General features: G+C 42.9%; 1 protein-coding gene across 2 annotated transcripts in view; it reads right to left on the bottom strand.

The window, feature by feature from the left end:
• Positions 1-17,814, bottom strand: part of LOC140718273 (kazrin-like) — a 713,538-nt gene that overhangs the window by 549,341 nt on the left and 146,383 nt on the right. For both annotated transcript variants that reach the window (XM_073031791.1, XM_073031792.1), the window contains exon 2: positions 11,096-11,253. In XM_073031791.1, the coding sequence (XP_072887892.1) occupies positions 11,096-11,253 (158 nt within the window). The remainder of the gene's footprint in view (positions 1-11,095; positions 11,254-17,814) is intronic.

Raw genomic sequence — 17,814 nt, 5'->3', positions numbered from 1 at the left:
AATGCACAAAGTGCCATTGGTGCACGTATTTGAGTCCTTGTGTGTGCATGTGTGTGCTCACAGTTTCAGCCATTGTTCTGTGGGAGTGGTGTGATGGAGGCCACAGCTCTGGGGTAGAAGCTGTTCCTCAGTCTACTTATTAAAGAAATGGAGTATTCTGCAGTGTATGCTGGGAAAGGCACCACAAAGCCACCCCAAGTGCATCAGCTTGGTTCAGAACCTATTATAGGTACTCCGGGGAAGACATTGAAACACGTACGTTCAGTGCAGAATGACAACACAATGTTTGGGTAAGTGTGTGAATTCACGAGCATTTACCAAGTTCTCACATGACCAAAGGAAAGTGGGGCCTAAGTAATGTCTTTTGTAACTTGAACCTTTGAAACTAAACATCTGTCAACTGTAGAGTTGGTTTCCCTCTACATTTTGATTTTAGTTAATTTGTCGATCTGTTGTATAGAAAGTGAGAAGTAATTGAGAGGCTGGCAGGATCTAATTAAGAAAAGTCACCCAAATCTCGACCGCTGCCTCAGGACTGCAAGGACATTTTTTTAAGAGTGAGCAGCAACTGTTGACACTGTTTATCTTAGGTAGGCATCACAGATAACCTGATAGTACTTCCATTGAATGCCTACATGCAGCATTAGAGAGCAACAGGAGCCAGGAGAACTGGTTGATACTGCTGTTCTACAACTCAACAACACTAAAGCCAGTTGTAGGTCCCAATCGCAGATCAGCGTGGAGAAAGAAAAACAACCACCTTGCATAATGCACCCACTGAACCATCCAGAGGACTGTTAAATAATGGTTTAAAAAAACTGGACGAGAAGGGGATCTTACTTGATGTTACAGTCTCTAGGTTGGACACACTGGTGTCAAGAAAACAACCCCTCCCTCAACGTCGCAAAAAACAAAGGAGTTGGTTGTGGACTACAGGAGGAATGGAGACGGGTCAACCCCTATTGACATCAATGCATCTGGGATTGAGAGGGTGAACAGTTTTAAGTTCCTTGACATAAACATCACCAAGGATCTCACGTGATCTGTACATAGTGGCAATGTGGCAAAGAAGGCACAACAGTGCCTCTTTCACCTCAGATGGTTGAAGAAGTTTGGTATGGGCCTCCCAAATTCCAAGAACTTTCTATAGGGGCATGATTGAGAGCATCCTGACTGCCTGCATCACTGCCTGGTATGGGAACTGTACCTCCCTTAATCGCAGGACTCTGCAGAGAGGGGTGCATAGTCCAGCATATCTATAGACATTACAGTATCTTCCCACTATTCAGGATATTTACAAAGACAGATATGTAAAAAAGGGCCCGAAGGATCATTGGGGACCCGAGACATCCCAACTACAAACTGTTTCAGCTGCTACCATCCGGGAAACGGCACCGCAGCATAAAAGCCAGGACCAACAGGCTCCGGGACAGCTTCTTCCACCAGGCCATCAGACTATTTAATTCATGCTGACACAACAGTATTTCTATATTGTATTGACTATCCAGTTGTACATAATATTTATTATAAATTACTATAATTGCACAATGCACATTTGAACGGAGACGCAACATAAAGATATTTACTCCTCATACATATGAAGGATGTAAGTAATAAAGTCAAATCAATTCAATTCATTCCATGACAAGCCATTATCCTTCAGCTTCCTGCAACCTCAAAAACCTTATTTATGTCAATAGTCCATCAAGCATGAGATCAGTGGGAAAACTCTTCTGTCACGGCCTCTGTCACTTTGCACGCTCTCTTCCTATCACCCCTCTTTACCTGGTCCATCTGCCAGCTCTTGCACATCCTCTCACCTCTTCAGACTTTCTATCACCTCTCTACCCTTCAATGCAGCTGAAGTGTCAACAGTGTAATTCTCTCCACAAACTCTGCTGAACTTGCTGACTTCCTCCTGCAGTTTGTCTGTGTTGGTTTTTTTTAGTAGGATCTCTCCCTGTCCCTGATCCCGATCTGCTCCAAACAGCTTTGGAAAGCCGTGCCTATGAGCAAGTTCATGGGAATTTGCCTCTGAACGGCTGGTTATCTGCTCGAGGAACAAACAATTCCATCCCAAAGTAAACACAGGCGGATGTCGAACTGATCCTCTTTGTCAGCAGCGTTTTGGACTGTTAATTTCTTTACAATAGGCAGCAGCCAAGGAAAAAGTCATGAAGCTTCCGTGGAAATAAAACAGAAGGATGGGTGGAAAGCACTAAAACTGCATGGCCTTTGGGCAAATTTGCTTGGCAATTTATTAGAGCATTTCACAAAGGTCAACCCAAATCATTCCAGTGACTGATGGGAGGCTTGCAATTATGAAGCAATGTTTGTAACATCAGGACGTTTTGCAGTAGTTTATGGTCACACAAGTGGTTTTAAAGAGGAACGACTGCTGTAACGTGGGAAAAAGAGGCAGCCATTAGGGGTAGAGCAGATTCCCACAACAGTGGGGCAAATTATTAGCTGGCAAAAGGGTTATGCTTATCTGAGAAGACAGATGAGCACTAGTCGGATGCCACGTGTGGAGGTTTTGGAAAGGGTACAGACGAGGTCTAAACAGGATGCTGCCTGGATCGGAGTGGGTGTGCTGTAAGGAGAGCTTGGACAAACTTGTGCTGTTTTCTCCGGAACGTTGGACGCTGAGGGGAGACATGTTAGAAGTTTGTAGGATTATGATGCAGTCAGAATCTATATCTCAGGATAGAAACATCACAGACTAGAGTAGATGCGTTTAGGGTGAGAGGGTCAAAGGAGATGTGCAGGATGAGTTTCTCTTTATACAGAGACCGATAGGTGTCCTGAATGGACTGGCAGTGGTAGCTTAAAAGATTGCAACATTTAAAAGGCTTTGTAGACAGATACGATACTGTACAAAAGCATTAAGCATCCTAGATTATTTATATAGATTTTGCTATAGATGTTTTTTTTTGTTTTCTACATAGTGAGTCAGGAGAAAAGAGCAAATCTAAATTTACAAACATTCATTTCCCAAAAAATAAGTGTTACAGAGAACTTCTTCTGTATTTTCTTTAAGAAAGTAATGTCTACATAATAGACCACCTTTCAAATAAAAACTTGATGATTTCGTAGGTATATAGCCCAGTGCATAATTAAACAAAGATAACAAACAGGATGCTAATGATCAATGGCATAAAGAGTTGAATGAGCTAAACTGATTAACAGAAACAGATGCAGAAGGAAGCAAACTGGGTGAAGGAGAGCAAACTAAAAGGCGAGGGTGTGACAGATTTGAAATAATCAAATCTTACCCCTTGGCAAGAGTGAGCATAGCAACAAGACACAAGGTGGTTATCCTGCATCAGCAAAGTCTCTCCCAAGCAGAAATTTCATGGCAGAGAGGAATTTCAAGAGGTGCTGTCCAAGCTCTTCTGAAGAAGCACAAAGAAATGGGCAAGGTTGAGGATCAGAAACGCAGAAACTGAATACAGTAGATTAGAGACCGATTAAAATGATGTCCCTTCTAAACCGGAGGAAGTCCAGCATTGTAAGCAGCTCTGAACTCACAAATAACCACTGGAAGCCAAGTACACCCCTCTACAGTCTGGAGAAGTCTTGTCAGAAGTGGTCTTCATAGAAGAGTTGCTGTCAAAAGCTATTCGTCTGAAATAGAAACAAAACTGAGATACTCGCCTACGTACAAAAACACAAGGTGCTGAACAGTGGCAGCAAGTGCTCTGGACTGAAATTTTTGGCTCAAGCAGAAGGCAATTTATCCGTGGAAGAGCTGGAGAGTGCTACATGGATGAGTGCCTGCTGCTAATTGTGAAGCATAGTTCAGATTTCCTGCAGCTTTGGAGCTGCATTTCTGCAAATGGAGTTGGTAATCTGGTCAGAATTAAAGGAATCCTCAATGCTGAGAAGTAGAAGCAGATTCTCATCCATCACACAATGCCATCAGAGAGGCATCAGCTCGGTCCCAACTTCAATGATCCTAACCACACAGCCAAGGAACTATCTTCAGTGAAAAGAACAAGGAATTCTGCAACAAATGGTATGGCCTCCTCAGAGCCCTGATCTCAACATCATTGACACTGCCTGGGACTACTTGGAGAGACAGAAGCAAGCAAGACAGCCAAAGACTGCAGAAGAACTGTGGCAAGTTCTCCAAGATGCTTGGAACAACCTACCAGCTAATTTTCCTCTAAAACTGTACAACAATGTACCTAAGAGAACTGGTGCAGTTTTAAAGGCAAAGGGTGGTCATACCAAATGTTGATTTGATTTACCGGTAGTTTTTTTAATAGTTCGCTGCTCTTTATAGTAAACTTTTTGATATTTAGAAACATTTCATTTCATTATTTTTGAAAGCATCTTCGCTTTGCAGAATTTTTTTACATGTGCCTAAGGTTTCTGCACAGTACTGCAAATGTGCAGGGAATAGAGAGATACCGTTCAGAGGCAGGCAGAAGCAATTCAGTTTAATTTGCCATTGTGCTCAGTGTAGACACAGTGGGCTGGAGGGCTTGTTCCTGTGCTGTACTGTCTTGTCTTCAGCGCTCAGAAGATGCCTCCTTCGACATGGCTGCATTTACTCAATACCCTGCTAGAACATCAACCCTGGTTTTACTGTTTCACATCCCATGAGCAGTTGAGAACCACAGTCTTTTGACTCAGAGGCAAGTGTATTCACTACAGCAGATAAGTTACGCTCTACAGGAACACAGGCATGTATTATTCTTGTAGAAGTGATCAAACAGTATCATTCTTCTTCCCACGTTGTCCCAAGTCAAATCCCTCTCCCTCCTGAACAAACATAGGTCTTATCCTTTCTTCCCTGAAGATTACCAGTGCACTAACCTCACTCAAAGCTTGTATCTCTCACCAACAGTATTGCCATTGTTTTACATTATTGCACCTGATAGGTTATCCAGCAGCAGAGAATGGTGTTGCTGTGCTAGCAGTTCAGAACTCCTAAAGATCTCTTCAGCTCAAGAAGAGAGGGTCTGGCTGTGATCTTGGTCTGAAGTGGACTTTGAACAGCTGGTGTTAGCTTAGACCAAAGCAAGCAACGACGAAGGGTCTCGGCCCGAAACGTCGACAGTGCTTCTCCCTATAGATGCTGCCTGGCCTGCTGTGCTCCACAAGCATTTTGTGTGTGATGGTTGAAGCAAAAATCGAGACTGAAGTCAGTCCTCTTCGCTTGTACACGAGAGATTCTGCAGATGGTGCATATTTATTTATTTAGCAACACACCCTTCATGTCGTGCCCTCCCAGCGACCCCGATTTAACCCTGACCTAATCATGGGTCAATTTAGAATGACCAGTTAACCTCCCCTTTGGAGTGTGGGAAGAAACTGGAGCGCCCAGGGAAACCCACGCATTCCACGGGGAGACCGTACAGACTCCTAACGGATGACCTGGAATTGAACTCTGAACTCTGACATCCTGAGCCGGAATAGCGTTGCACAAAATGCCACACTACTGAGCTGCCCTTGAGTGACATGCACAAAGAAAATGCTGGAGTCAGTCAGCATCTACAGAGGGGAATAAACAGTTGATGTTTCGGGCTGAGGTGCTGGAAAATCATCAGGACTGGAAAGGTAGAGGACGGAAGCCAGAATAAGAAGGTTGGAGAAGGCGAGGAGTACTAGCTGGCAGGTGAAAGGTGAGACTAGGTGAGGGGAAGGTGGGTGGTTGGGGAGGGAGATGAAGCAAGAGGTTGGGAGGTGATAGGTGGAAGAGTCATATTCAGGTGTCTGCCCCCTTCTTTTCAAGTCCCAATGAAGAATCTCAGCCCAAATTTTTAACTGTTCATTCCTCTTATAGATGCTACCTAAGGTGTTGAGTTCCTCCAGCATTTTGTGTGTCAGCCTCTTAGCTTGCAGGGTTACAGCACAACTGAGGTTAATCTAGAGCTAAGCTTAGTCCTCAGTTAAGCTTATCTGGGTAAAGGTAAGCTAAGAGTCTATTTGTAATGGTCCCAATGAGATATTAAAATTTCCTTTTGCCCAGGATTGTCAAGACCCATGGCATGATCCAAGATGGCGGTGCGACGCAGCTTGCAGCGGCCACTCCGGAGCTGATTATCTGTTATTTGTGAAGAGGGGTGCCGTGCGCAATCATAATCGGTTGAAAATGGATGTGGGAGCACGGAGGAACATCGGGAAATCTCCAGGAAGACCTTCTTCGTTGCTGCTGCTGCTGTGAGGTCCGGGTCTCTGCTGGGAAGAACAGGCCCCCAGTCCTCGGGGTCGCGTTGCCGATGGCCGTTGGCAGGGGCGTCTTAATACGCTCGGCAGAGGATGGTGCTCAGAGAAGCTGTGCCGGAGGGGATGGTTGGAGGCTCAACAGACTCTGAATCTGCTGCAGTCAGGTCGCTTTCACTGTGTGCTGCGTCTGCAAGGCTGAGTCGGACGGCGCCGTGGAAGTCCATAGCGGGGGTATTCCCTTCTGTTGCTGGAGTGGGATGACAAATCAATCGGGACCCTGAGGACTTGTGGAAACTGTGTGATGGTTTCTTTCAAACTTATAGTCTTTTAACATCTTTGGACTATTTTTACTGTGCCCATGGTCTGTTTTTTTTTTATCAATTATGCTATTGTTCGTACTGTTGTAACTATATGTTGTAACTATGTGGTTTTGTGCAGGTCTTGTAGCTTTAGTTTTTGGTCTTGTTTGTCTGGTTGATTTGGAGCTTCTTTCCGGGGAACGTGCTAAGACGGTAGCTCAATATTAATACGCAGCAACCTCTCCGGACACTGGATTGGGGATTGCCAAACGTTATGTGGATTTTCTGGTGTAGTCTGTTTTGTCATATGCTTTAGTGATATCATTCTGGAGGAACGTTGTCTGATTTTTTAACTGCATTGCATGTGTGGTTTCTAAATGACAATAAACTGAATCTGAATCTGAATGATCTGGACATTGTCCCAGTATATTTGTTAAGATTCCTTCATTGAAACCACCATCAAGAGCAGGCTACCTGAAGATGTATTGCCTTATTGCTTATGTACAGTACAGAAATGTTCACATTGTGCTACCCAGCAATTTACTATGATGTTTCTTAGAGAGGTTTCTGTTCTCTATCATTATAAATCTTGATGTGATAGGCTCAAAATTATAAAGTAGTCCCCAAGATGCTTAGAAAAATATGTGAAACATATCTTAAACTCACTTCTTAGTTATGTCACTCGACAATCGTATCTTTACTGATATGAGCCACATTTGGGGAATCGAATCCTCCGGCGAATAACAGTTTCAAACCTTCATCAGTTAAGAAGAAAGAAATACCTTGCACTTGTATTTAATCTCACCATCAGGTCATGCTCAGTGATTCATAGCCACAGAATTATCTTTGACGTCCAGCAACTAGAGTTTCATAAGCAGAAATGGAAGATTCTCACCAAAAGCAACATAATCATTTCAAAAGCAACACACGCAAAATGCTGGAGGAACTCAGCAGGACAGGCAGCATCCGTGGAAATGAATAAACAGTTGACGTTTCAGGCCGAGACCTCTTTCAAGTTGGCATGATGTTGTTGCTGTTGGTTGATGGAGACAATGTCCGGACCACTGGCAATCATCCTTTCACTTTTTAAGGTAATGCCCAGAATCACCTAATAACCCCAAGCAGGACCTTGATAGACATCTCAGCTGAAGGATAGAAGTACAGTATAGGAGTGTAGAATTGTATTGACTATTTGGGCTGTGGTTGCATGAATGAAGTCACTAGAGAAAAGTACTGGTAGATAAAAAAAACAGCTTCTTTATTCGACAAAACAAGCTACAGCAGGCGTCATGTGGAGATGCTTCTGCTCGAAAGGTCTGTCTGGCCCGACACGGGGCTCGGTATTTTATGCGCCAAGCATCAAAGGGCAACTCCACATTTACAATGCTTTCTTTCAAACTACACACAACCGTCACACCTCCTGATGTGCATCCACACCACAGATATCCAAATGAATTTGAATCAGCACTGTCTGGTCCGGGATTCACGGCTTTTAGGAACCGATTGTTCAGAGCTGCACTCCAAATTAAATCCACATTATATTTTCAGATGTGAAGACTGGTAGCCAAAGTCAATTGCTAAATGTATATGTCCTAAACCCAAAAATCACTCTAACAGGCCTATTGACAATTTCACAGAGTAATCTACTTAATCCCTTTCCCTTATTCACCTGCTAATTATTTCTCCTCGTGTGGCTATCCAATTCACTTGTCCTATAAGAGGTTATGAGTTTCAGATAATAAGCACTTGCTCCAGAAAAACTTTTGCACACAACCGTCCTTCAATTTGAAAATGGTGGTAATGACATTGCTGCTTGACCCGAACTCAGCCTTGATAAACAGGGACAAGAATCTATGTCACTAAGAAAATAGTTTATCACAATTCCAAGATGACATTCCCTGTACCTAAGCTAAAGCAAAGGTTCATATCTACACATCACGGCACCTAACACAAAGCTAACTAAATTGATGGATTAAGCTTAATGGTATGTGCATTGGCGTGTGTCTCCCTATCTGTATGTGTGCAATCTCCATGTTTCTGCAGAAGAAAAGATAGTGGCTTTCATTTACAAATCCAATTTCAAGTTGATCTTCTACATTTGCACAACTTTACTTCTGAAGGTCAGATAAAAGGAAGAATTAACCAATGCTTCTTGACCGCCTTGAATGATTCATGACACTGGGTTAAGAAGCTGATTCTCGTGTCACGTTGACACAGATTCATATTACTGACCTCCATGTTATAGTTTTGGGCCCCTTAACTTAGAAATGATGTGCCGACACTAGAGAGGGTTCAAAGGAGGTTCATGAAAATGATTCGAGGATTGAATGGCTTATCATATGAAGGCTGTTTGATAGCTCTGGCCTGTATTCACTGGAATTCAGAAGAGGGGTGACCTAATTGAAAGCTATCGAATGGTGAAAGGCCTTGATAGAGTGGATATGTAGAGGATGTTTTCTATGGTAGAAGAGTCTAGGACCAGAGGACACAGCCTCAGAATGGAGGGGTGTCCTTTTAGAATGGAGATGAGGAGGAATTTCTTTAGCTACAGAGTGGCGAATTTGTGGAATTCTTTGCCACAGGCAGCTGTGGAGGCCAAGTCTTTATGTTTATTTAAGGCAGAGGTTGATAGAGTCTTGATTGGTCAGGGCATGAAGGGATACGGGGAGAAGGCATAGATTGGGGCTGAGAAGGAAAATGGATCAGTCTTCATGAAATGGTGTAGCAGACTCAATGGGCCAAGTGGCCTAATTCTGCTCCTATGTCTTATGGGCTTATATTACAATGAGTACTAGGTTTGAAGGTTTCAGACAACAGGCTTCATTTGGGCAACGGCACATGGTTTTAGAAGTACATATATTAACTTTGCAAATTCATGAGCAGTGCTACCTGCTGCTTGAAAACATGAGACATGGAAGGACTACAGGTAGTCCCCGAGTTACGAACATCCGACTTACGGACAACTCATACTTATGAACCGAGGAAGGAGAACGCCGTCCGCCATATTAAGTCAAATCATGACACCTTCCGCCATTTTAAGTCGGATTGCGACACCGTCTGCCATTTTAAGTCGGATCGCGCCACCATACGCCATTTTAAATCATTGCCGTTGACACTGTGTTGAGTGTTTAACTTTGTATTTGGCTTAAATTTTTCTTAGTAAGATTCACCCTGACCCTCACCCCCCCCCCCCCCCCCGTTCCGGTTGGATGGTGGCGCAGTGAGATCAGCACCGGGCTCGAGAACGGAGATTCGATCCAGTGACAGTGTGCTCCCATGCCGGGTTGATGTCGATCCAGTGACTCCCGTACCATCCGTGCCGGGTTGATGTTGAGCTCGCAACTCGACCTCATAAAAAAACACTGCCACCTGCAGTTTAAATTTCCACGTGGAATATTGTGGAGGGTCAAATACCCAAACCCAGCACAGCCCCCACTTGTCCCATTTAACCTGTCTCAGTGCAGTGGTCCTTAGGACCCAGCAGACCTCGGGAGCCGGCGGAGGTCAGGACCCGCCGCCCACAGTGTTTCTGTTCCATTGACGGGAAGCGATCGCGATTGAAAATAAAGTGGAAATAATAAAGCATTTGGAAAGAGGTGAAACGCCATCGGTCATTGGCAAAGCGTTAGGCTACAGTTGGTCAATGATCTGAACAATTTTAAAGGATAACGGATAAAGTGAGATTAATGGAGCATGTGAAAGGCCCTGCCCCGATGAAAGCTACAATTATTACTAAGCAACGCAATGGTTTAATTATTGGAATACATACATTTCTTAAGTTTTTTATATGCATAGAAAGGTAAAATATATACTATATAGTAAGACAAACGTTTCACGAACTTACGCTACATAATACCGGATGTACTTGTTCCGACTTGCGTACAAATCCGACTTAAAGACGGACTCAGGAATGGAACTCGTACGTAACCCGGGGACTGCCTGTACACTGGAGGTGTCTATGTCATTAAGGTGCAGAGTGTGGGCATGCTGTGTGCTGACAGAGAATAACTAAAGATCAGTCCATACTCCAGCCCAGTGGCATGGTTATGTCCCACCTGCACAGCCATGTTGGTGTCTCAGATCACAACATTAAATCTTTCAAAAAAGGCTTCAGAGCCTTCATGCCAAATAATTTGCCCAAACGTCCATTCCATGGGTCCACCATTGTCTTCATGGAAAACTTGACCTCAGTGCCTTTGCATGTTTGAACCCGTGTACCAGTGTCCCTAGTTTCCAATGGCCAGCTTTAATCATTATTGAATACTTGCCTCCCAGTTTAGTCCCTCTGACATTTTGGATTTGTGAATTGGTTCTGAATGTCAACCATATGAAATATGAGCTGTAGTGAGCCCTGGCTCAGTACAGCTTTAGCACAATGTTCACAAATTCATAATCTGCCAAAGAGGCAATATATTGCAGCACTACAACCAAAACAGAAAATGCAGGAAAAACTCAGCCAATTCATCATTATTTTAACACCGTATTAGCTTTGAAGAGTAAAGCTGAGCAGCGACTGGGTTGGTTAAAGTTCCCTCGTTTGTCCTCAATATCATCCTCATTCTTTTGCGAACAGTGAGCGGGGGAAAGACTGGCAAACAAAAGTAAAGTTTGTTCTGTACCTGGACGTCCATGAGGAGGTGTCTCATTAAGGCCAAGGAATTCTTCAGGGTGTCCTGCTCCTCGGGCAACAAGGCGTCTCGCTGAGTGTCCATTGCTACAGACTTGCTCATGATGAAATATGTGATCTGTTCATTTAGAGTATCCAGGGATTGGACGGCTGCAGACAGAAAGGAAACATGTGACAATCGAAGCCGATTACCCTGTATCCAAAACATGTTTGAGAACTAGACCTTCTCCAACACTTCTTCCTCCGTGTTTTGTTTCCTCATTTCCTATTCTTCCTTTAATTCAAATTCCAATCCTTTTGCTACCTTCGTCCCATAAGACCATAAGATAGAAGAACAGAATTAGGTCATTTTCCCCATCGAGTCGACTCTGTCATTCCATTTTTCGTTTCTCTCAACCCTATTCTCCTGCCTTCTCCAGGTAACCTTTCTAATCAAGAACCTATCATCCCCCCCTTTAAATATACCCAATGGCTTGGCAATGATTTTACAAATGACAGCAGCCTTTGACTTATTTCATTTCTCTACTTTTTGGCTTCAGGGTTGGCCTTTATTCTGGGTCCTGATCTCTCTGGGAAGGAGGTTTTGTTGTTCCCAGCTGAATCTCTCCTCCATTTCCAGATTCCAGCTGAACACTGGACATTACTTGCTTGATAACTAACCTCCACATTGGGCAGATTCGGGTTCTCCTGATCTGGTGGTTTCAAGGGGAAATGGAACTTTGTTGATAGTGAAGCCTAATCTCTGCTGCATTGAGGAAAGCATGGCAAACAATGGGCAGGCAGGACGATTTCCCTTAAAACACATATAACCTGACAACAATCTTTAATGTAATGTTGGTTAAGGACAGAGATAGGGGATATTTCTCATACTTCCTCAAATTATCTGAGATAACTCTGAAATCTGCAGAGAGGTCAAACAAAACCTCATTCTTGCAATGATGGTGTCTAGCAAGGGAATATCCTGTAAGTAGTAGCCTTGATTACTCTCTGAGCTCACGAGGGTAATATTTGAAGTCATTATCTTCAGACTCAGAAGTGTAAGTACCAACACTGTCAAAGCTAACGATGGTAAATAATTAAGTTGTTCGTTTTCTGACCTGCAGCTTTTAGTTTTAACCCAACTGCTAACAAGAAGGAAGCAGAATATTTAAACACTGTAAATCTATATGCAATGTAGAAAACAGTCTCTTTAAGTTGCTGGCACAGAGGGCTTTGTCAATAAGGCCATTTTAGGATTGTGTAACTCACCAGGAGCACTTGAACTATTTCAGGAAACTAGAAGATGGAAAGCTACTGTACAGATTTCTAAGTAGACAAATTCCCTAGTGACCTGAAGCTGAAGGACTTGCGGAACTATGCCAATAAATTTAATCTCAAACCTAAACCAATTCTGTCAATAACTCATTTCTTGACTTAAATTGTGTTTTCTCTATACTGGTTACTTGCGTTCCTTGCCGGTCTAAAACTTCGTTGTCCGTGTCCTCTTTGACAACACCTCATTCCCTATGGTTTGGCCTTCATTGGTTGCAAGCCCAGTTAAAAAAATCTCATCCTCATTTTCAAATCCCTCTCTGTTCCCACTCTTGTTAACTGTTACAACATCCATGGCTACAATCCTGAATTGTCAGTGCTCATCTAGTCCAGGTATTTTGCACATTCCCATTTTCCATCGTTCCATGGTGAATGGTCAAGCTGTCTTAAACACACGCTCCAGAATTTCTACCCTGAACCTCACCTCCTTCAAAACATTCCTTAAAATCATTCTTTGGCTAAGCTTTTGGTCATTTGTTCCAGTATCTCTTTCAAAGGTTTGCATCAACATTTTTTCAATCTCTCTCCTGTGAAATACCTTGAAACATTTTCCCTGTTGAGAGGGCAATTTAAATAGAAGTCATCATTTTATTTGTGGGGGTTAGAAGAGAATGAGGAAAAATGGTACTATGCACATCATTGTTGCAAGATTATCAACAGAAAAATCCCTAATCTCTTATAACACACCAAACCCTACAGATTGGAAACACAGGAGACACAAAAGTCTACAGACACTGGAATCTGAATCAACAGACAAGATGCTGGAAGAGCTCAACAAGTCAGGCAGCATCTGCGGAGGGAAATAGTTGACAATTCCGGTCAACACCCTTCATCAAGACTGGTTCAGAAGTCCAGATGAAGAGTCTCAACCTGAAGAGTCGATGGTCCATTTCCACCCATGGATGCTTCCTGATGTGCTGAGTTCCCCTTTTGTTTGCTCCTATAGACCGAAAGATCCCAGCCTCATCATTGTTCTGCCTGCAGAAGCTGAATTAATTGAAGAGAATAGACGGATGTTGCTTTTAATCAACTGCAAACAAGAACAGTTTTCTCAAATCTTGGGAGAGGTTTAAAATTGGTTTTCTGGCTATGAGCAACATTTCATCGCTTCTCTCTGCTTCTCTTGGGTTGGCTTGCTCAGTCCAAGGACATTAAGAGTTAAGCACATGATGTGAGACTGGAGTCACAAGGAAATTAGTTAACCCTTCATGCTCAATGCTTTTCTCCAGCCACGATCTGCCAAATGACCAGGAATTTTGTGTGTGTTCCTTTGGATTTCCAGCATCTGTGCATTTTTCTAGTGTTTGGGAATTAGCTATGTTCTATTTCATGCTGTGTAAATTAGCATGAACAGAGCTGATAAAACTGTGGCCCAGTCAGAATCAGGAGAGAGGGTTCTGTGGAGGAAATAACTTTAATAAATGGAAGATCATGACCCAATATTATAGATTAAATCAATTGCTTAAATATGGTATTGGTTTATGTTTGAGTTTGGCTTTATTGGCCATGCTCTGTAAATATTTTAGCTTCGGAGCGTGAAGAAAAATCACTGCTTGGAATTTATGCAGTATTGACAACTCTGAGGAACTATTAAACTAGCCCAAATTTGCTGGCGGCAAGAACTGTCAATATTAGTTTTATTTCTGGTGCTTTTTTTTACTCCCCTGATGAATCAAGTGATTGAGGTCTGACCTTCATCCAGGGTCAATACTGAGCAGCCCCAGCTCATAATAATGCTCGCTGCTGAATCAGAAAGACACTTACTGCATCATTACAACCTTGCCTGTTCACTCTGGTGTGTTGATATCAAATCCTCATCGGTTTCAGACAGTTAAATAAGGAAAATATTGGGGCGGTATGGTAGGGTAGTGGTTAGCACAACGCTTTACAGTACAGGAAACCTGGGTTCAATTCCTGTCGCTGCCCATAAGGAGCTCGTACGTTCTCCTCGTGACCGCATGGGTTTCCTCCCACAGTTCAAAGGTGTGCTGGTTGGTAGGTTAATTGGTCATTGTAAAATGTCTCGTGATTAGGCTAGGGTTAGATGAGGGGATTGCTAGCTGGCATGGCTCAAAGGGCCAGAAGGGCCCATTCGGTGCTGTATTTCAATGAGATATAATATGTAGTATGGTCAATGGGGAGTAGTGGAAATGTATTTAAATATTAGATCAAAAGATAATGCTATGTGGTGAAGAAGATTTACATTTGCATTATATCCAGGAATTGCTCTGTGATAGACTGCAGAGGCTAATGGTGAAGGGTGTTTTTCTTTTGACTGGAAGCCTCTCCCTCCCACTACAGGCCATCCCTGGGTTACGAAGGTGCCTCATTTTCACATTTGTCCACAAGTCGATTTTGCCTTTATCAAAGAAATATACAGGAATTACTCAATACCATAACTGTATTTCCCGAGTATTGTTATGAATGGCATCTAAGGCAAATATGACTGAGAAAAAAGAATAATTGAACGTGGAGGCAGAAAGCAAACTAGTTTTGCCATTCATATAAAGAGATCTATGTACAAATGTCAGTCTTTTGAATTTAATAATATTATAGGAGCTGGTTTGTACATAGGGTGTGACTGTAAATTGGATGCTTGTAACAGGAGACAACCTTGAATTGTTTAATTTTTCATTATTATTAAAGGTTTGACATCTTGAACTGCAGAGCTTTGATCTAATCTATTAGTTGTGTGATCACTTAGTTCTGTTGCATGGTGTTTCACACCAAAGCAGTCCTAATCTCAGTCGTCACTTTATTAGATACACCTGCTCATTAATACAAATATCTAATCAACCTGTCACGTGGTAGCAACTCAGCACATAGAAGTACGAAGACATGGTCAAGAAGTACAATTGATTGTTCAGCTAAAAATGCTGTTGAAAGTTCAACAGTAGATACAGTTCTTCCACTTAGCAAATCAGAAGCTAAGGGGTTGGTAGAGATAGTTAGGGAGTTATGGCAAGACTTCTGGGATAATTGTCATAAGGGCAGACACATTTATAGAATACATAAAACTGGCGGTTTATGGGAGAAGAAGGTAAAACAAGAAGGGAAGGAATTATTTTGACACAACTTAGAATTGGGCATACCAGGCTTAATTATTCCTTATATCTTGGCGGAAAGCATCATTCTGGGTTGCATAGGCTTTGTCATCATTATGAAACAGCTGAACATATACTAATACAGTGTGGAGCATATAAGGTTGAAAGAAATCAGATGTAGGCTTCATGATAGTTTTCATTTAAAAACTTTGTGAGGTTATGGGAGTGAACTTAATTTAATTCACAGTGTCGTCATTCATAGTTAGATTCTATAGGGCTTTTTGGGGTAATTTAGCATTCATTTGAAAAAATAAGCAGTAAGGGTTTTTTTCCCCTTATTTTGGAAACCACACTCCAGTCCAGCTGGTGGTGATAATGCACCTTTAAGTTGGACTGCCAGCCGCCATTAGAAGTCAAAAGGTGTAGTAGAAGAAGTTGTTTAGTTGTTGTTCCAATCAAACGTCATAATGGTGAAGAAATGTAATCTAAATGACCTTGATGGTGCCAGACAGGGTGATTAGAGTATCTCAGAAAATGCAGATCTCCTGGGATTTTCATGCACGGCAGTCTCCAGAGTTTACAGAGAATGGTATGAAAAACAAAAAAAAAAAAAAACATTTGATGAATGGCAGTTCTGTGGATGAAAACAGTTTGTTAATGAGAGAGCTCAGTGGAGAAGAGCCAGAGAGGTTCAGGCTGACAGGAAGGTGGCAGCAACTCAAATAACTGTGGTGTGCAGCAGAGTATTTCTGAGTGCACAACATGCTGGAACTTGAAATGGATGAGCTGCTACAACAGAAGACCACAAACACGCACTCAGTGGCCACTTTATTCGGTACAGGAGGAGCCCAGTAGAATGGCCATTGAGTGTATATCGTAACTTCATGGGGCTGGCACCTTTTTGGCTGTAACTAGTACTCTTCTGCACTCCTTGCAGAGCCAGGGTTGACACCTCCTGTGCACCCTATCAGTAATGCCAGCCAGGCGCACATTCCCTCTCCAATTTGTCCACAGTGTTGCACAGTTGAGCTCCAGATCTGTTCTAAAACTATCCCCTTTAGCAGGTTTGTATGGTGGAGGATGTTCTCAGTGTAATGACAGCTCTTTGCCTCCACAAGGATTGTGTGGTGGTCTCTTCCATCAGAGTTGGTAAGGATTGTTCTGTATTGCCGGTGATCATGCCGGACGTAGCCAAACCAGAAGCCGGGGATAAGCCGTGTGATTGGCAACCTGCTGAGGGTTAAAACTGTGGCTTTCAAGACCAGAACTCTACAAGCTGGTTGAAGTTCACCTTAAGAATTAAAAATCAGTTCCGAGTGAAGCTAGATATGGATTCAAATGCACAGGGTTTGCAGGCCAGTACTTCCTACAAACTGAAACCTAACAACATAAATGGGTGTGGTGCTTCACTCCCCTATGCACGCTTTGAAAGAGGGAATAAAACTACATACACCGGTTCGAATCCCTGCAGCATATGGTGACCCTGAGATCTGTCTCAGAGGCCAAACATCAGAACATCTTCCAAGAGGTTGAACTCCCACAAGGTGTCAAGCCCCGATGGTGTACTTGATACAGCATTGAAAACCTGTGCTAACCAACTGGCTGGAGCACCTTCAACCTCTCACTTTTGCAGTCAGAGTTTCCCACCAGCTTAAAAGGGCCTCAATAAAGAAGAGCAGGGTGAGCTGCCTGAATGACTATACCCCAGTTGCACACAAATCTACTGTAGAGAGGCTGATCATGGCTAAATATTAACTAGAGCAAAGACCTGGATCCACTGCAATTTGCCTACTGCCACAATAGGTCTACAGCTGATGCAATCTCACTGGCTCTCCACTTGGCCTTGGATCATTAGGACAACAGCAATACTTGAGTCAGACTGCTGCTTATTGATTACAGGTCAGCATATATGCAACATCATCATTGCCTCAGTTCTAATCTACAAACTCTAGAACCTGGGCCTCTGTACCTCCCTCTGCAACTGGAACCTTGACTTCCTCATCGAGCGACCCCAGTCAGTGCAAATCGGAAATAATACATCCTCGCTGACTATCAATAGACTCACCTCAAGGAGGCATGCTTAACCCACTGCTCTACTCTCTCTACACCCATGGCTGTGTGAGTAGGCACAATGCAGTCATCTTCTAAAAACTCGCCAATGACATATCTGTGGTCACTAGAATCTCAGATGTCAACAAAGAGTTGAGATGGATCAGTTGGTTGACTGTTGTCACAATAACAACCTTGCATTCGCAGCAAGTGAGACCGAAGAATTGATTGTGAACTTTGGAAAGGTGAAGATGACGGAACACACAGCAGAACTTATCGAGGGATCAGCACTGGAAAGGGTGAGCAG

Source organism: Hemitrygon akajei, chromosome 29 (genome assembly GCF_048418815.1).
Source record: "Hemitrygon akajei chromosome 29, sHemAka1.3, whole genome shotgun sequence".
In the NCBI taxonomy this organism is placed as follows: domain Eukaryota; kingdom Metazoa; phylum Chordata; class Chondrichthyes; order Myliobatiformes; family Dasyatidae; genus Hemitrygon; species Hemitrygon akajei.
The sequence above is the reverse complement of the archived record's forward strand: the minus strand, read 5'-3'. Positions and strand labels throughout refer to the sequence as shown.